The sequence below is a fragment of the Erpetoichthys calabaricus genome, chromosome 6, assembly GCF_900747795.2.
Source record: "Erpetoichthys calabaricus chromosome 6, fErpCal1.3, whole genome shotgun sequence".
Lineage (NCBI taxonomy): Eukaryota > Metazoa > Chordata > Cladistia > Polypteriformes > Polypteridae > Erpetoichthys > Erpetoichthys calabaricus.
The window spans coordinates 197337164-197358649 of record NC_041399.2 but is presented as its reverse complement, the minus strand read 5'-3'; the positions used below and the strand labels follow the sequence as shown (position 1 = coordinate 197358649).

General features: G+C 35.6%; 1 protein-coding gene across 1 annotated transcript in view; it reads right to left on the bottom strand.

Moving 5' to 3' along the window:
• Positions 1-21486, bottom strand: part of shrprbck1r (sharpin and rbck1 related) — a 55535-nt gene that overhangs the window by 26457 nt on the left and 7592 nt on the right. Inside the window, exons 2-9 of the mRNA XM_028804278.2 lie at positions 20846-21020; positions 20069-20182; positions 17107-17248; positions 13472-13562; positions 12446-12734; positions 10821-10862; positions 9120-9253; positions 5916-6089 (exon numbers count right to left, since the gene is read on the bottom strand). Of these exons, the coding sequence (XP_028660111.1) occupies positions 5916-6089; positions 9120-9253; positions 10821-10862; positions 12446-12734; positions 13472-13562; positions 17107-17248; positions 20069-20182; positions 20846-21020 (1161 nt within the window). The remainder of the gene's footprint in view (positions 1-5915; positions 6090-9119; positions 9254-10820; positions 10863-12445; positions 12735-13471; positions 13563-17106; positions 17249-20068; positions 20183-20845; positions 21021-21486) is intronic.

The window sequence follows — 21486 nt, the reverse complement described above, 5'->3', positions numbered from 1 at the left end:
CATTTTGGAGAAGCGTGACATTGCTGTTGATTTGTGAAAATAAAGAGCAAACCAAATATATTAAATGTGTATCATTTCAATCCAAATGCATTTTGACCAAAAAATGGTACATCTGCCTTGCCAGGTTACATTTTTTATTTTATGAAATTAAAAGGTGGAAATTTAGCATTTTATCATAACACAGAGAATTTGGGTAGCTTTGTTTTCTCTGTACTTTTTGACTTACAAGTTCGTAAGGCATTCACTTGGAATTTCTGATTCTGAAACTCATATTTACCATTTGTTTGACAGCACTTGAAAGAAGTATAAGCTAGGTCATCGCACAATCAAGAAAAACTGTGCTAAAAGTCATCAAGCAGTCACTAAACTTGAAACACCCAGCAATTTTCAGTTGTGTGAACTAATATTGGTCCAGCAACGAGATCAGCAACTGCAACCAGCAAGACTTCCAACTAGAAGTTGCATAATGTGACGTTGGCTTAAGGCACAGGTGTCGAACTCCGGTCCTCGAGGGCCGCAGTGGCTGCAGGTTTTCATTCTAACCATCTTCTTCATTAGTGAGCCGTTTTTATTGCTAATTAACTTCTTTTGCTTTAGTTTTAATTAACTTGACTCAGGCCCCTTAATTGTCTTTTTCCTTAATTAGTAGCCAAACAATAATGAGACATCAAACAAGCCACCATATGACCAGCTCACCTGTGCCCATCACATAATATCTGAAAATAAATAAAGGTAAAGGTCTCAGTAAGGCTGATCTCTCAGGTCATCGAAATATTTTGTTGATGTTCTTAGAAAAAAACAAAAAATCAACAGATCTGGAAATGTCTGCTGTGGCAGAATGAGAGCAGGAACAAGCCATTGAATTAAACAACAGGCTTAACTAACAGCAAGAATCAGCTTCTCATTAAGAGACTGTTTGGAGTGAAATTGGTTGGAGTTTGAAATCCCAATTTAGCTGGTCATCTGTTGGCTCGATTCACGTCTCATTTCTGTTTGGCTGCCATTTAATGAAGAAACAAATCAATTCAGAGGACTGAATCCTTAAAAACAGGGCTATTGAAATGAAAGGAAAAGGAGTTAATTAGCAGTGAAAACTGGTCACTGATTAGGAAAAGGGTTAGAATGAAAACCTGTAGCCACTGCGGCCCTCCAGGCCCAGAGTTCGACACCCCTGGCTTAAGGCATATAGCATGTCTCAAAATCATTAAAACGTAACATGCTTATTTAACAACGCTGGATAACGTGTACTGAAATGACAACTCCATTTCTATGTGTCTCAAATGCCTTTTAAGATATGCAACATTGCTTTTTGAAAATTATTTTCTGGATAAGAAGTAATTGCCCTGTCTGTGCTAAATAAACAGAAAAATAATAAATTAATTTAGCAATACTACATGGTTTGCATGTACACAAGATCGCTTTCTGTAAAATCAACTGCGAAGGTTGCAATAAATTTACTGAGGCTGAACCCTACTGCTTTGATATGTGAGAGGTTTCAACATGTTTGTTATCTTTCATTGATATCATTCATTGCTCTTGGCTCTGGAGTGAGCACATCTCTATCTGCCATAGCTGCACTGATAGAAAGTAGTTCTGCCACTCCAAAAGTGTAACATATAACCGCAAATATCACAACAACAATCTTTGTGAAAAAGTAAGGCTTCACGGTTTCTTTACTGTAATAAAATGCATAATTAGACTTTTTCTTTTGTAATAAAGTGCACTCAGCTGTTTAAAGCTGGTTTTAATCCCTACAGGATAAGAGTTTAAACTACAACATTTAGTCAGCATTCTAATCTTTAACATACTGTGTTGTCATACGTTATGCAATTTTTCAAATAACCAACATATAAAAAATGTATTTCTAAGATTTCCCAAATGTGTTCTGGTTGTTTCAAAAGACAAGCACACCTATATTATATACACATATATTTCGGTCTCGCTGTATATGTGTGCTCACACATTTTAAACAGATTTTTCAATGGCCAATTCAATAATTTGTTTAACCCAGTGAGTTTTACTCTGCTAAATCAGCAGCTGTAATGTCTAACCATTTACTATTAACAAGTTACTTAAAGTCAGAAAACATATTAAACATAGCAGCTAAATAATTTTCCAACATTCTAAATATGTACACCCAGGCCTGTTGGGTTTACAAAACTTGCTGTAACACAAAGGAAGGAAGGAAGCTGGTGTTAAAAGGTATACTTCAGAGTTTTGTGATATGGGGAGAGAGAGAGAAAAAAAAACTGGATGTGTTGTTGCATGAAGAAGACTTTTATGATGAATGGCAATGATCTTCATATTACTTTCCTTCATTGGTTTTCAAAGAATTTCGTCTTGCTTTGATTCACATGAAAATGTTTCACAGATATTCAGGATATATAGAAAATTCAACAATAAAATACAGAGACCACAAGGTTGGCAACCCAAAGATTTGATCCTGACATGGATAATCAAAAGAATCCATTCTCCACAGCTGATCAACATTCTTTGCAGCAGCAAGGAAATATATCATTGCATTTACTTTTTTGAGAAGATTGTATCAGCACAAAAGGAACAGAATAGAATCTTCCATCCAATTAAGGGTAATGAGAACCTTGCCAAAAATAAAATCAGTCTGAATGGTTACACTCGACAGGCTGAAGTAGGGCAATGGCAGAATCTGTTGTAAGGTGTAAGGGTGCTTTCCCAATTAATTCTTCAGTACTGCTCCTGAGATACATGTATGAAGTCTTCAGATGCTTCCAAATTCAGGTTAAGCAAGTTTTGCTCTGGCAGGACCCCTAAAACGTCTTCTCTTCTTGCTTTTTCCTGACAATTCAAGAATAAAAAAATAAATGAATCAATTAATCAATCAAAAGAAAGAAGAGAAGAGTTTTAGCAGCATCCAGAGACGGCCTGTAGGTCTCCATATCACAATGATACTGGAATTTAATAGCACCGTTACCAGGATTAGGACTAATTATCAAATGCAGTTAGGAGATTTAAATATTAATTTGTTATAACAGAACTATATTCTGCAGTCACTGTTTTATTGATGCAACAAAACTCTTGCAGATGCACAGCTACACTGGATTGCGTTTGCACTAAATAACCAAAAGCAAAGCTTTCTCCTTCAGACCTTTTTTGCTCTCTACCTCATGGTAACCTGATAGCTGACTTTATTAAGTGATCCTACAGACACCTGATATTCAGTACATCTGTTTTGTAGGTAGTGGTGGAATAGAGTCAGTAAGCATAGCAATGGGCTCAAAAGAGGGATAAGTTTTACATCTCCAGTTTGTAAATAAACGTAAATGTTACACAGCCTTCTGTGATACTGCTATACTGCATGAGGAATTTGCATAGCTCAATGAAAGCAAATGTATACCACTTACAATAAAATAATGAATGTTATAAAGTTCAGGTAGGTGAATCATCTGAGTGCCTTAAAAACATGATCACGCACTGAAGGTGTCACAATCTGGTTTATATGGTACATAAACTCAAATATTACAGCATACTCACATCAAGATCAGGTGTATCCTCCCCACGCTGCAATACAGACTTTCACTCTGGCATGCAAACAATCATACATATGATAAATGTCCTTCTGTGGAACATGAATCCATGCCCTTTTGCACAATTGGTTGAGATTCATCACGAGTCATCTCCAGGTAGAATCTGCTTTCTCCTCTGAAGATGACAGACCACCAATTCACCATCCAATCAGAATAATTGAAGCACTTCTGCAGACATGCATGGTGGCGATAATGAGTGACAGCCATGCTAGAGGAACACAAGGCATCTTCAAGAATATGACTCCATAACGTATACAGGGACACTTCTCGTTCAACAGGGGCTCTAATGTTTGCTGATATGGCTGTGCCACTATGTGCTGCTCCCATTCAATCCATTTGGTTATTTGACAGAAGGACCATTCTACTTTGTGAAGACACAGTGACATGGCATGATTTTCCCTCCCATGTAGGGGCACTATAGTCAGTTACACCAGTAATGCAATGTGTAGCTAATTATGTTTTTTTTTCTTATACCTTTTATGACATTTCAAGCAGTGTGTGAAATAATCTATGATAATCAGGGAGTATTGTTACTGCTTATTGTTAGGTGAACACTCTTGTGGTTTTAATTTGAAAGTTTTAGAAATAAGCCCATGCAGTCTACCAACAACAAATATTCTACATGTCTTGTAAAAATTCTTCATTATTAATGGGAAAGAGTGACTGAAGCTAAGATACTTCACACATGTTCAGAATCAATCATGTTGATGAGACATGACTTGCTCTTGCAGAAAAAAATGTTGATGATAATTTAAATACCACAGCACTATATTGTCAAGATGCACTCATTCTGTTTTACATGGTTCTTAGAGTTGAACAGACAAACAAAAGAGCCACTGCACCATAAGTATTATTTTAACTTTCAGGATTCCAGTAAGAATTCCCTTTTATTCTATGAACCCATGAATAAGCCTTATGAATATTCACAACAATATGCCGGATCTGTACACAGAATAACACAAAATTGCAAATGAAAAGAGGGCTGAGCTCATTAACATTGAATTTATACTGACAAGACCTCATCTGAAAGCAAAATCTTAATCTGTTCTTTTTCCTCAACAAGTAATACAAGGCAAAACATAAAGAAAAATGATTCTGCAGCTACAATGAAACACAGATAGCAAAACTAACATCCTAAATGTGAATAATGACAAACAGATACCACCTGGGTTTACGTCCCGGTACTCCTGCACTGAGAGCACTTTGAGTAGTGTGAAAAGCACTATATAAATGTAAATAATTATTATTATATACCACAATAATAGTATATATACTCATAAAGCCAAGTTCAGCAAATTCAAACTTTGCGTCCATAATGAGAGAATGAATGAATGAATGAATGTAAAGATATTAAAGAAATGGAAATGTTTTATTTATTATTAAGTATAGCCTCTTCATGGAAGCATGAATGACACGCCCAGGGGCCCAAGTTCAAAGGAATACTCCATTCAAAAATTACATCTTTTTATATGATACTTATTCCTTGTAATTTGTAGCAATGGCTGAGAAAGAAATTTAATTGAAGATCTGCCACTCCCCCATCATGCACGCGTCAAGAATCTGGTCTTTATTTCAAAAGCACTATGTTGTGGGTATTGGGGCTGCCCTGTCTATATTAAATGCAGAGTTTTCCAGAAGTGTTAGTAAAATTTTGCAAAAAAATGCCTTTATATTGCATATTTCGAGAATACAAATGTATAATGGAAATGTGGATTATGTTGCACAAGTGAGCATTTTTTTTTTTACACATTGTCATTGTCCAAAATTGGCCACCTCTGAGTCCCATTCATTTAGAATATTTGTTATGTACTTTTCCTGTGCAAACATGAGATTAATTTTTTTTTTCGGCCACCACTACAAAATATATGTGGTAAACAAAATATAAAAAAAAAATATTTTTTGGTGAAGTATTCCAAGAACTATTGTCTTATGATAACGAGATTTCATATTGGTGCTATTTTGTAATGGTCAAATGTTGATATGTGCATATATGTATGCAAAATAGTATCAAATTTATTACTTTACTGTCACCAAATTATTGAACATAATAGTCTAGAATATTACTCAATCCAAGCAGAAAACAATCTTGCTATTTTATTTTTTACATCATTTTACATAAATTAACAACTGAAAACTGTCAAGTAGCCCTAATACTATTAACGCTTCACTACTATTGAACATGGGGCTTCTAAAAACTAATGTATGGACTTGTTTTGAGTTTAAGTAAAAATGAACAATAGGAACGCTAAAAACAAGTCAGTCAACCTTATCTGCTTTATAGAGATAAAAACTTTGAAGAGTTCCTATATGGTTTTCTGATGAAAGTCTGTGCATGCACTATGTTACCCTTACCTGCTGATACTGACGCATGGCCTCCTTTTCTTGCTGAATCCTCCAGAGCTCCTCTGTATCAGGCTGATAACCTCCTGGTACCACATAATTGATGGGTCGATCATGACAACAAATTTCACAACCTGGACGTGTGGGTTTGTTGATAAATGTACAAGTGGGGCAGGCCCAGCCAGCCTGACATGAAAACAGAATACTGTTATTTTTTTCTTCATTCTCAGACATATAAGAAATAATCAATCACAATGTGTAATTACTAGGGCTGTTAAACTATTACAATTTTGAAATGTTATCAATCACAACCTATCACTTGAATAATCACGTGTTTAACCAAGGTAGTTCAGCAAAGTCCAGTAGTCCCCTGTGCATGTAGCTGCTGTACAGATTCTTAGCTGCTCAAACTGCAAAGACTTGTGCCCTTCATATAAATCCTTGATATGTGACACAAATGTCCAATGTGACGGTAATGTGTGAGAACTGTCAAACATCCATCCATTATCCAACCCGCTGAATCTGAACGCAGGGTCACGGGGGTCTGCTGGAGCCAATCACAGCCAACACAGGGCACAAAGCAGGAACCAATCCCGGGCAGGGTGCAAGCCCACCGCAGGACACACACAACACACCCACACACCAAGCACACACTAGGGCCAATTTAGAATCGCCAATCCACATAACCTGCATGTCTTTGGACTGTGGGAGGAAACCGGAGCGCCCGGAGGAAACCCACGCAGACACGGGGAGAACATGCAAACTCCACACAGGAAGGACCCGGGAAGTGAACCCACTGCGCCACCGTGCCGCCCAGAACTGTCAAACATTGCTGAGTAATGTCTCTTATCTCTGTATTTTCAATTATTTTTAGAGGTCTGCAGTCCGATGCGATTCACTTTGTAATAAATAGCTGTAGTTAATGTTTTAGATTATGTTTCATTCATTCACATAAGTTGAGTTGTACATTCATGGAGTCTTCTGCAGATTTTGCTGCTTAATATTAGAGTTTTTAATATCAGTATCATGCATGTTTTGCTCTTAAGTGATATGTCAAGGATGTTGTACATCGGTGGTATTTAAATTTGCCCACACTAAGTTTAGATGTTTTGACAATTGTATTATCTGAACCGTCTACGAGAATTTTAAATCAAAAGCAAACACAACAGCAGCAGCATTTATTTATATAGCAAATTTTCATACAAATGATGTAGCTCAAAGTGCTTTACAAGATAATGAAATAAAAGTTTAAAAAAAAATTGAAAAATAAAAATAAAGTTAGGCAATACTAACTAACAAAGAATAGGGTAAGGTTTGATGGCCAGGAGGACAGAAAAAACAAAAAAAAATCCAGAGGGCTGGAGAAAAAAATAAATAAAATCTGCAGGGGTTCTGAGGCCACGCACTGTAACTGCCCAGCACTAGGCATTCTACCTAACATGAATGATTTCAATAAGTCCTCATGGTTTTCAGCACCATAAATTTTGTAATTTCTCAGCCACTGTTAACACAATAGCTTAAATCACGGGTTCACAAACTTTAAGATAAGGACCCCAAAATGTTGTACCATCTGGTTATGACACCCACTAATATAAAGCCCATGCTGAGAAGTACAGCATGATCTTGGATCTCTGTTACTGCTAATAGTAGTTACACTACATGGTTTTGTATAATAGCAGACCTACTAACCAAAGCAAATGCTTAACTACTGCAGATTACATATGTGATTAAATGTCATGTGACATCTCTGAGTCAGGAGATTCCAACCTTTTTTTGTTCACATATCACCTCTTGGAATGGAAATATTTGTAATTACAACCATGTTATTTCCCACCCTACATTGTCTTAAACTACACATAGCTACAAGTGAGATATGGAGTGGAGTGGTGGCTCTGAGGCTCGAGATCTGCACTGGCAATCAGAAGGTTGCCGGTTTGAATCCCGTAAATGCCAAAAGGGACTCTGCTCTGTTGGGTCCTTGAGAAGGCCCTTAACCTGCAATTGCTGAGTGCTCTGAGTAGTGAGAAAAGCGCTATATAAATGCAAAGAATTATTATTATTATATATTATCTCTCACTTCTTGTAATAATATACATTGGGATCTTGTTTTTAATAATGTCAACCTAGCTTGTGCCACAGCCCCAGTCAGAAAACCACTGGCTTAGACAGCAACAAGTGTTGAACAATATGATTAAGGAAAAATAATGCATTATATATATTATTGTAAATACAACATTTTTTTAAACAAATGTTGTATACATATTTGTCCCCAATGACACAAAAGTTTTCTTCTTGTTGCTATTATTACAATTATAAATTGTCTGATGTTTGCATTCAAGGCAACTTAAAATATCGGAATGTATTTAAAGCTGTTGTCATGGACACTAAGCATGGACTGGCACCCCAGCTGAGATGGTTCAAGGCTCCTGACCTGGCCAGGAGGCCATTTTAACGGAAGGACAGAAGGGGACCTCCACCCAGAACCATTTGCTTCTCTACTCTGACAAGTGGCAGCAGTTCTCTCTGGTAGGTCTTCCATATACACTCCTGCAGGGCTTCATGGGAATTGGAGTTCCAATGTGCAGCCCTGCTGGGAGGAGGTTTCCTCCTTTTTAGGGATGTTGCACCTAACACAGAAGTGCTTCCTGGCTGTGGCACCAGAAGCACTCCTTGGTCCAGTATAAAGGACTGCACTTCTCCTCACACAGGGATTCAGAGAGTTGGGTGGAAGAGGATGAAACTCACCTGGAGGAAAGGAGAGGAAGGACAAAGAGGGGGAAGAAGAATATTGTTTGGATTTTGTGTATTGTGCAACATTTGAGAGAAGACAATGACAGGTACTTATGGAAAATAAAATCTTTATTTGAACCTGGGACCTGATGTGTGCTGGCATGTTTGGGGCTTAGGGCTCAGTGGTGCCCCCTACTAGTCTCACTGTTCACATTTTAAAATTGGAGCCTAAGCAGAGTTAACTTACTTGTTTAGGGTCAACCTTCGAGTCATTAGCATGGTTTCCAAGTGTTAGCCTTGTGACTTAAGTACAGTGCCTTAGCTACTACAATGTCCTACTTCTCTGACATCTTGCTGGATAAGATCAATGTGTAATTATGTTTCAATCCCTTCACTCAGTTTCCTTAAATACTGTACCCATAAAGGGCGTTACAAGCATCAGTTACAATCTTAAAGGCCTTGTAATCTGTAGTAAAAGATCTGTACCTGTAAAGAGGAGGACACTGAAGAACTTCGGGTTCGATTTAATGCATCATTCAGCTGCAACATTTCTAAGTTTATCAACTGCTTGATATCACTGATACCCATCTTTGTTTGTGTATCATCCAAAACTGGACTTGCTAAATATAGGAAAATGCAAAAATAAAGACTTTAACAAAATTCATTGCAAATAATTCAACAATATAAACCACACAAATCTAAAGTATAATATGCAACATTGTCCACTTCTTTTCTTCACACCAAGAAAAGCTGACTAAGATGATAAAGTACTAGTGTTGGAAATAATTGGAACAAAGGACAAAAAAAATATCCAAACATAACTGTCACTATTATACTAAAGCCTGGCTTTAACACTCCAAATCCATCTGATGTTATGCTTATTTCTTTCATTTTGCCTTCTATGTCTCCAGCCTTTGTGTGCTGACTGTGTAAACATTTTTATTCATAAACTGGATCACATGGAAAAAGGATTGTACAACCAACAAGTCAATCTTCCAACAACTGAAACACGAAAGTAACATTTGTACAAAATAGAAAATGTTAATGAATGGGCTCACTTAGGTAGCAAACAATCTGGCTACTGTTGGCCAAAGTGATACATTAGCAAATTAGGCTGGAAATATATATTAGTGAACTTCAAAGTTTGGTCTGCAGATCACTTATGATCAACAAGCATAAGTCTAGTGGTATTTAAAGAGTGACATTTGTAAAGTGTTTTTTAAAGAGCTCATATACATCAAGTCCATTATATACATACTTAAATATTTATTTATAACAGCAAAGCTGCTGCTTCTGTGATACAAAATTAAATTAGGCTCATGAGGGACATATTTAAAATTACCACCATTGAGCACATCAACCAGTTATCCTGAAGAAGGGAACAACTTTTACATAAATACTGTTCTTTCCTGCTCTGCTATAGATCACCTGAGGTCATTGATCCTTCTTTTTCTTGTTCAACTTGTCTTTAAACTTTGTCCCTCTCCTCTTAATTGATATTAATCACTACTCAGGTTCCCATTTTAAATGTGTACCAATGCAACACTGGATAATCCACCTCTAGCCACTATAGTTCTTAAATTCCAGGTGGCCAAGTAATGTGTGCCTCTTCTGTTGTAGCGATGCTGTCATTCTGCCTAATGTTATACTATATTAATGACTAAAGTTGGAAATCCAGTCCTTTAAAATGCAAATACAGCAACAAAAGAATTAGATTTTAATAATGTTTTTTAAATAAATGTGGTAATTTTAACACAGAGTTACACTAACAAGTGAATATTAGCTATAGATGATCAAGTGAATAGATGAATTTAGCAAATTGGTCTTCAGTTAGAAACACTGACTATCTCTGACTTACTGCACATGAAACATCAAAATAATGAAACTGATCAAAATATTTGCTTACAGCTTATGCATTGACATTTTTCAATATAAACCAAAAACAATCTATAAACTGCTCAATTTGTACTCTTTTTGCTATTGATTAATCACTTTCACTATTATAAGGTAAAATGGTATTTTTTAAAATGCTCCACTTTTTTATATAATGTCCCTAAATTTCAGTCCATGAGGACAAAAATGGCCCCTTAAAAATAATTTCCTATTTTGCTAAGTACTGTAAAACTTTGCTTCTAATATAATGAACTGAGCAAAAGAAGCATTTACAAACAAAATATGAAGCCTTACCTGACTGCAGAAGTGCCGATGGTATGCGCCCTGGAGCAGAAGCTATGAAAGGAAAAAAAAATGAGTATAAGTTTAAATGCATCTTAAAAATACAGAAAATTACTCATTTACAGGAACCAGTAACCATGCCAAGTTTATGCACTGTCTGCCACATTCCAGTCCCTTCATCTTTGAATTGTTCCTCTCTCTGCAACTTATTCATATGCTACATCTATTTAACAAAGAAAAGATTAGTACACCCATTGAAATAGATATGATCTTCTGTAGCTCTCTTTTCAGTTGACAGAAAATAACTAGCTGCAATGCAAGAGGCTTGACCACTTTCTTACCTGAGTAACTGCGAGGTAAACAGCTAGTGGCAAAGGAAGTTTCATTCAGATATCAGCCCTAATCTGGTACTTGGTGATTCCATTTCACATGAAATACAAAGTTGATACTGCCTTATACAGTAATACCAATCATGAGGACTCTTGAAAAGCATGTATCTCTTCTAAATCCACTGCCAAGCTGTGAAATGCTTATATTACAATAGTCTCAGAAAAGAGTGCTTTTCAAAAAATTCTGATTATCTCTCGAAATAACAGATCAGCTGATTAACATAACTCATTCATCTATTCAGCTTACTCCTGCACTATTAAGCTGCAGAAATAGCTAGTAGCTACTCAACTTCCTGTACAATCTGCCAATTAACTAGCTAGACCATCTACTAAATTCATAAAAAAATTTATTGCTTGTGGTGATGTCATTTTTCCTTGACTTTTGTCATTAATGATATCTTTATAAGTAAAGCTGTAATTGCTGAAAACAGTAATAAATCGATCCAATAAAAATTATTATCCAAAATCAATGTGAACGTTATCTGCAAGCTGCAACTCAAAAGGGCAAAAACAAGTTCACATAGCCTTATACAATGAAAACACAAAAGTAATGCATACAGATAATTTTGTTGAGAATATATAAAAAAAAGAGTGATATACACATGTAAACACTTAAATCAGTGAGTTTCAATGAGAAAATATTCCAAATTGTTACTTGGGAAATATAAAAGACAACAGGTAACAAAATGAATAAAAAAAAAAAGAAATAAAAAATGTGTAAAAAATGTAAGAACCTAGTGATGGGTACGCCTGAAATGTTTGAAATCCATACACTTCAACACTCTTGCATTTTAAACACATAAATGCTCTGCAGTTATAGAGCATGGCAAATTATTAAAACTTTCATTTTAGTGTTGAATACAAAGAACACAAACAAGCAATAGACTTTACAATTCTCATGATTTCAAAATATTTCCCATTGGGTCACTCAGTGTACTCCTTAAAACAACACTTTTTCAAGACTTTACAGATAAATCGATTTTTTTCTAAAAATAATGTATAATACAACATGGAAAAGATTTTCTTTTTAGTTCAGGCTTCCTATTGTACTTAGCATACAAATAAAACTGACAGGTGAAAAAGGATTTTCAATGGAAGTTTTATTCATGCTTTTATGCGAGATGGATTTTTCTAATATGCAATGTAAACATTCACTGTGATTTTACGTCTGTTTTTAAATTTGCTCATTGTGCATCTATGACAAATGAATCATTCAATAAATAAAGAAGTAAGTTTGGGCCAACATACCTCTCTTTTGTGAAATCCTGGCTGGCAAAGTGTTATAATCTCTCCTGTTTATATGGGACAGTCCATTATCTGTAAGGAGAGACTGACCAGCAGACAGCATGACGTTTTCTTGCTCTTCCTCATAGCGTTGACGAGACAGTTGGGCTTGTCGCGCTGAAACCAGGTATAAGAAGGCTGTGTCACCATCACGCCGTATTCCATAGGAGGACAATGAACGGTCATCCACACACAAACACTGACCAATCACCCAACGTTGCACTTTTGGGTGGAACCCATAGTCCCGGAAGACCTGCCAAGAGAAACCAAAACTCTACCAGGGAACAATTTGAAAACTTGAGTACACAACTGCAAAAAGACTGTACATTCCATGTACAACCATTTAAGGTGCAACTATAATTCGTGTGTTGTGTTTTTTAATAGATTTATCTTGAATTTTATAAGATAAATGAATAAACATTTTGGTATTTCACATGAACATTTCTTATCCAAGAATAAAATGTTCATAGCTTAATTTATGGAAACAGTAAGGAAACCATAATGTGATTTGCTGAAGAAATACTATCTTAGGTATTCTCAGCTATATCAAGGAATTTTCAAATTTTAGCAATGCCTTATTCCAGGATAAGCTCCAGCCTTCTGTGGTCCTGAATGTAACTCAGCAAATTTGAGAAAGGTATGTTATTCTTACGCCTCCCTGGTGAGGTGTTCCGGGCACGTCCAACCGGGAGGAGGCCCCGGGGAAGACCCAGGACATGCTGGAGGGACTATGTCTCCCGGCTGGCCTGGGAATGCCTTGGGATTCCCCCGGAAGAGCTAGAAGAAGTGGCCAGGGAGAGGGAAGTCTGGGCATCTCTGCTCAAGCTGCTGCCCCCGCGACCCGACCTCGGATAAGCGGAAGAGGATGGATGGATGTTATTCTTAGTTTTTGGAAACTCAAAAATTTAAATATTTTCTTTATAAAGAGTGAAGTAAAAGTATAGCTGTTCAGTAAAAGAAAATAGTGTCCAGTACTTGTAGTCAACTTACCTGCTGCTTTAATGATGAAATGGTCATGTATGAAAACACTTTTACAGTGACACAACAAGAAGAAGTGGCGTCTTCTACACCAACTTTCATACTGTAAAAGGAATAAACAAATATGTATGCAAAAAACAAACACAGAAAGACATTTAGAGAGCCTGTTTCATTCTTGAATCAGTCTGACCAGCTGTTTTTGTGGACCTTGAGGTATGTTTCACTATAAATTTCAACATTTATGGCTAATTTCAGATGTGGACTATGGACCTACACAGTTGTTGCAAGCATGGTCAACCAGGATTAAGTAGGCAGTAAATGTTAAAATATATCAAACAATACACTATTCAAAATATAAAGCCGGGGTACTTTATATGCAGTCCAATAGCCAGCTCCTGGATGTTACTGAGATCCAATCACAATTGACTTGCATTGGTTATTTCTTTGCAGGGTTTATGATTAGCTGAGGTTTAACACTACTTCATACGTAAAGGCTTATAACTTTCTTATAATTTGTGTGTGTGTCTAATCAGTTTATTAGAACATTTTACAATGCTTCATGAGTATTTCTGGTTAAGAGGTGGGGCAAGCAGAGGTAAATCCAACGGTTAAAAATTTTTTAAAAACTGAGCTGTGTGCAAATTAACAAAGGAAACCTTTGTTATCTGTCATGCTGGTTTACTATTTTACACTATGGTGACTCTGAGCTTTTGATACCCTAACTCTTTGTCTGACCCTACTTGTCCCGCTACTGTGACTTTGCAAATGTAGTGGTAACAAACCATTTCATAGTTCATGTGATTTTAAGTATTTTATAAGTTGCCATTCAACATTTGTGGTTGTGTGCTAACAATATACCCCATTTAAAAAGGTCTTCAAAGTCACTGTAAACACAAGCAGTCATACATTTTATTCTTTTTTTTTTGTCCACCTCCATCCAAGTCTCGTGGCGATTCTTCACAAATATTGATGTCATTATTAGGTACACATATACATTACTTTGTGTGCTATACCCAACAATTTGTGTCTTTTTCAAGAAACCATGTTGATTTCTTATTGTGCGGCCCACTTGTAAAGAAAAGGATCTGCAGCCCTCAGTATTAAAAAAGGTGGAGAATCGCTGCATGAACATAAAGGCTAAAACAGGAATACAAAAGACTGCCATTATAAGGCAACATATGATTAAGTATCAATGAAACTGCTGGCACAAAAAAAAAAATACAGAAATAATTTTAAAGTCTAAAGTTAAATATACATAATGTGTTCACAATTACATTTTTTACAGAAGGTAAATCTTTCTTACAAAGCTTCTTTCTACTTTTAACAAAACAGATAGGAGTTTTAGTTGCATTTCTGCTCTATTAACTACAGAGAAAAATATTAACAGAAAAAGTAACTTCCAATATGTATTTACAAATGGAAAGAATTGGCCAATACACAGAAGTTGCTTACATTACGAGGGCATATTAACAAATAACATATCACATGTTTGCTACTAGGATGACAAGAGAGCAAGTTGAGACACTGACTAGAAAACAGACACTTTGTCCCTAGTAATGTGAGAACACAATGTTTTAAGTTATTGCAAATTGTATTTTCTTGCATAATATTTCCTTAATAACTGAGTGTTTGGAGAGGAGGTTCAGAAAAATGAAGCAAGCTTGACAATGGACAAACAGCTTGAATTATTCATCAAGCCTAAAGTTTGGGCAAAGAAACCTGTTAATCACAGTGAAAAATGCTGCAACTGCAGTAATAAAAATAGATTCAGACTTAAAATTTCCATTTCTTTACATATTATTCACTTATGTACCTTTTTAAAACTTACTCTGATAAATAAACACATTAATTTGTTTTCAACAAAATGTGTCAGAAGTGAACAATATTATTATCAATTTTGAATTAATTTGTAAGGAAAAAAATGCCACTTACAATATTAATTTTCATTTTAAATGTTAGAATTTAACACTCATTAACACAGCTGCTGTGAAGGTCAAAAAATCGGACCTAAGCATTAGTAGGCTTTGCATCCTATGAGCCAAGTTACCCGAACTATTCTATAACATTTCAGTAATTATTTACCACTCTGATACTGATGTTTCCGATCATAAAATAGGTCATTACGATAGCAACTGATGAGAAGACTTCATAATTAACTTCAGAATTAGAGTATTTGCCATAATTCAAGATATTATCAAAAATTCATTTGAGGTTTCCTCTAGAGTGCCTCTTTCTCCTGCACGATTTGGCTCAAAAACTAACCAGCACATCATCATCTCATAACCGGCTTATGTTTTGAGTTTGGTACTTTTCTGTGCCGCCATTTTAGCTCTAGAACGTCCTCAAAAAACAGTCACACACAGACAGACAGATACAGGCAGAGAGAGACACACCCATCATCGATATATCTATGTTTTCGGTATCCGAGGACCCTAAAACAACGAGATCCATCGAAATGTCTGATGAATCTAACGCTTTCACTCCTCCCCCATAGACGTTAGGTTATGGTTGGGGAGGACACAACGCAAAAAAACAACCTGTTTGTCAAGGGTTACTATAAGTAAAGTGGATTTTACATAATGCTAGGACAAAATAAATGTAAGAAACATTTCTCAGCTCTGAGATGGAAGTGTTTAAATGTCATATTACAGCGCTGATAAAATACACTCTAGGAAAAACAAGGGTTGCCATTTTCTTAAAGGAAACAGGCACACTTTGCTATCTTCTAGTGGTGAAAATAACCCTTGCATATGGAAGCGTTGAAAAAATCTCAGTATGAAATCATGGAGCCGTTTTCAAGAAACTCACCAGAAGAGATTGGCCAGTAATGAGACAGTAGAAAGACTCAAATCCCCAAAATCAACGAGGTGACATTAACTGACAAGCATGATCAGCTTGTTGCCTAAACTGCTTGTTCAGACGAATAGGAAATAACAGACTTGGATTCATGTGTTTGGAACTGGCTTTTATTACACTGTTTAGCTTTTCTGAGTGGCTAGAGGGAAAAGAAGGCTCATCTGATTATGAGTATGAAAACATATGGTCACCCTATTTTTCAAGGTAATTATTGCAGTTCCCTACATCACTTTAAATTTGGAGATCAATGAGAAAAAATTAGGAGTCTTTTAAAGTGCAGATTAAATTTATGAGAAAGATTTAATGTAATTTGTTCAAATGTTTCTATTCCATTCGTGAGCACAAATATATGAAAGATAAAGGCTACAGATAAGCACTTCATGTAGTTTGAAACTTGCATTTTATACTGCAGTCATCACCATGAAAACCAGAGCAATTGTGAGAGTTCCAAACATATGAACAGTTTTACTACTTCCTGGTAATATGAATGGGTGGGGATAGAAGGCCTAGCAATGATTTCAATATCAGCACCTTGATTCTTCCACCAACTTACCAATAGACTATTGATGTCACCAGTTCTATTTTTACTGCCTATTTTTATGAAAGGCATTGTTTCACACCGATTTTTTTCAAAGCTCTCATACTTTTTGCTGTTAAAAGATAGCAAACCATGACTGTTCCCCTTTAATAATATTTTAATATCAGATACACACCCACCCACACACATATACACATTATATAATCATGCAGGTATCAAACAAGAGGCCAAATGGAAGAGCAGTGCTTCTCACCTTATTTCCTGCTGACTGTAATTGCTTTCTTTAAGACGTACACACACCGTTGCCTTCTGGTGCGCAAGGGCTGCAGCACACTCCGAGGCTGTTGCTGCATCACCTATCTCTATTGCACGGGCAAGCTGAATTGAAAGATCCTCTGAAAATATATTTTTAAATTGCTGAAAGTCAGTATTTTCATAAACTTTAATTAAGACTACAAACAATTACCATACATTGATATCTACACAATTAGCCGATGCATAACTAAAATAATTTACAAATCACATTTTCAATAATATTTACATATTTTACTATAAAACAGCAACAATAGCAGATGGGGAGATATGCTCACTTCACTTAACAGCATAGGGTGAACTGGAAACTTGCATGTACAGTGCCTACCCCTTAGCACAGTAAAGAAACCCATTCTTAGAACTATGCTAAATTGAAATCTTCAGTTGTGGTTTTGCCTTAAAAATCTGACATACAGTATATATATAACCATTTTTTAAAACTTTAATTATGTGGAAAACAAGTTGAAATTTTACAAAAATCCTTGAAAATGTTTGGAAAGAACTGAAGATATTATTTTTATAATACATTTCAGGTTTTTACTTTGTCCAGAAGATAGCTTCAAGAGAAAACTAATCTTTGACAGCTACATATATCAAACACATTAATATTGACTTTTTTCTTTTCTTTAAAAAAAAAATTCTATTACTTATTTTAAAATAACCTGTTAGAAAATAGGTCTCTGCGGTACAGAGGATAGTGCTACTCCTTCAGAGATACAGTATCCCGAGTTTGATTCCAACACCAGACCACTGACTACATGGAATTTGTGTATTCATCCTGTGACTACATGCGTTAACCTCCACATTTCTAAAGACATGAAAGTTAGGTTGACTGTTGATCCCAAACTGGTTTTGTGTTAGTGCCAGTGTGGATGTGCTCATGAATGAACCCTGTGATGGACTGCTGCCTTGTTCAGGAAACTTTTCTTGCTTTATGCAGATTACTCCAGGACAGGCTTGAGCCCCCGGCAATCCTGAACTAGATTAGGCTGGTTTGAGAATATATTATGTTTAGTCAAAGCCTCTTTTCCTGTAATTTAGTCTTCATCTAACTGCTATTTTAATGCATGAATACCAATAGTAAATACCAAGTTTTAAAGATACTTGTCATCAAGTCTGAAAAATGTTTATTAAGTTGTATATCAGTATGGAAGAATTAAGTTTCTTTTCTTTTTAATGGCATCAAATATTGATCATTATCTACCCAGGTTATTTTATATAGCTTTTTGGTTTTTTTCACTTTTGTCATCTGGGTTCCAGTATATCTTGAGTCTACCACAGATTTCCTGTATATTTAATTATGCATACTAATGTCAAGCTATTTTTGCTAAGTATATATATTTTTTCAGTTGATTAGGTAATGGCTTGAGAGGGTGATTATCCACTACTTACAGTATTTCTTAAAAAAATCTGGAGAAAGCAAACGCAATAATAACCCACTAAAAATATACCGATCAAGCAAATATTAAAAAGTATTTTTAATCAAATTGGTATAAACATACAAGTATAGTGCAAAACAATGTGGTTTTACATAAATGACTAATATGCTTATAATAAAACATTATTGCTGTAAAGTCTAATGAAAAGCTTCAGTGCTGTATAAATGAAAAAGTCATTCGAAGTCATAAAAGTATACACCAGGTGGTCAATTCATTATCTCCACCTCTCCTTCCCACTATTCAACCAATGGCAGCATGATGTGCACAAACAGTGGTCTTTAATAGATAGGACAGTACAAATCAAACACGTGCAATTCAGATTAAGAACAAAAAAATAAACATTAGTTTAACAGACCAAATCAGAAAATGCAAAGTATCAAATAGCCTGCATGTATTTTGCCTAGAGCACATGAGATACAACCTACTGGGAAAGGTCCCAATCATCTTCAAACAATTGTCCACTTTAAAAAAAAGGACAAGTGTGTGACCATTTACTATATCTCTGTTATATGCCATTTAGTATGGAATTCATAAAACAAGTACTAATATCTGTGATGCTCAATCTGTTGGAATGACAAATGCAATGCATTGCATTACTACATCCATTACAAAATACATTCCAATAGATCAAGGGTCCCAAACTCTGGTCCTGGAGGGCACCAGTGGCTGCAGGTTTTCATTCTAACCTTTTTCTTAATTACTGCACTGTTTTTGTGCTAATTAACTTCTTCTGAATTAATTTTAATCAACTTGTATATTTAGATTTGTTCCCCTGAATCTCTTCATCGTTCCTCTGAACTGCTTAATTTCTTTCTTTAAATGGTGCCCAAACAAGAAAATAATATGAAATGAATGAACCAACACAAGACCAACTAAGTCAGGGCCTGAAACTCCAACCAATTTCCAACCATTTGCCTAATTAGGCACTGATTCTTGTTATTAATTAAACCCATTCTTTAATTCCATGGCTTGTTGCTGCTCTCATTGTGCAATAGCATACATTTCCAAAAATTGTTGAATTTCTCTTTTCTAAGAGCAGTGTTAAAATGTTTTGGGGACCTGAGCAGATCAGCATTTCTGAGACCTTCATCTTTCTTTTTTTTTTAGATATTGTATGTTGGTTGGTTGGTAGTGTTTTTCTAGTAATGTTTTGGTTCATTTTGTATCCATCATTGCTTGGCTACTAATTAAGGAAAAAGAAACAATTAAGGGGTGTGAGTCTTCAACAGCAAGTCAAATAAAATTAATTCAAAATAAGTTAAACAGGAGCAAAAACAGGTCACTAATTAAGAAAAGGGTTAGAATGAAAACCTGCAGCCACTGGGACCCTCCAGGGCCAGAGTTGGGGACTCCTAAAATTGATGGAACACTGAAACATTAACGTTTAAGTCTATGCTGATTACTTAGATTTCAACCAGTCTTAGACATGTAGCTTAGCTAGTAAAACTCATGGTCTTGGTCTACCTGTTTGGGGTAGCTGTGAAGACAACTTGGGCTGCAATGGCTCCAGGTGAAGGCGCCTCTCCTGTGGTTGTGGTGGAGGCAGAATAGCAGGTGACTCTGAAGAACTGTCCACCACTGAAGGGAAACAAAAAATAATAATAATAAAACCAATAGTTGAAAGAAAAAAAACACACAAAACAAAGAAAGCAGTAACACCATTAAGTAGCCATATAATAAAATTATAATCTTCAAGGGAAAACAGGTTTTCTGTATTAATGTATAGTTACTATAAAAAAAATAGGTTGCATTGAGTGGGAGCATAGATTGCCCCTTAAGTTTGGGTTACGCTTTCAGTGCTCTCTCCCAAACTTTTTTTTTTTTTAGTAACTCTAGCCTTAAGACATGTAATCCCAGCAGACTTTTTTTAAACAAATCGTACAGTGGGATTACCAAAATAAAGCACCCAGAAAACATAGCTGAATTACAGCTGAATGTAACAAATCTGGTTTTCATTGTTGAGGCTTAAATTAACAATTGATTTACATGCTCACATACATTGAGTAAAAAATTTAAACAGTAATTTAATACCCATCTTTAAACTGAAACAGAAATTCAATATAAGATAAAAAATTAATCACTGACAAGAGCTGGTTGCATTTCACTTCTCTCAGTTTACATTTTACTAAAGAAATCCACAAAGTGAGAGTATGTTGTGTATATAAAGTAAGACATCACTTCTTAATGCTCTTTATTGCCAATATGTTTATATTTTTACTGATGCCCATAAAATGGGTTTACCTCTTTGCACTTCCCTCATAGTACTGGTGATGATAGTGGACCACTTCTGGGCTTCCTTCTCATCTCGGAAATTGAAAGTCATACGTTCATCTGGATGTCCTATAACTACAAGTTCATGGGTCTGGCTGTTTTTGATCTCATAATGAATATCACGTAGGTTGTACTCGACAATGGACTAAACAAAACAAAAGAAACAATTTCTATAACTATGTAACACGATAAATTGAAGATTTTGACATAATAATGTATCTAATAATCTTCCAGACCCAAGCAGTGATAAGCACAATTCAAGAAACTACCCCAGACAGGGATACCAGACATCGTAATATAGTACTACAAATTTTACAGCAAAAGCCTAAAATCCTTCTGCTTTAAATTACTTGTTTGTTCAGCAAGTCTGAATGTACACTTTTATTTCCAATTGCATCTCCAAACACTGAAAATATATGAGGCATTCTAAATAAGGTGTTCAGTGAGCCAATACATATAGTAAATGGTAACCTGTACAGTAGAATAAAATCATGTCTGTAGCCCATAAACAAATATATGCTGTATATGTTAGTGTACAACATATGTACACAAAACCACAGACACATAGAGAACATTATTTTTATGACTGGACAATCTCAATTCACCATATT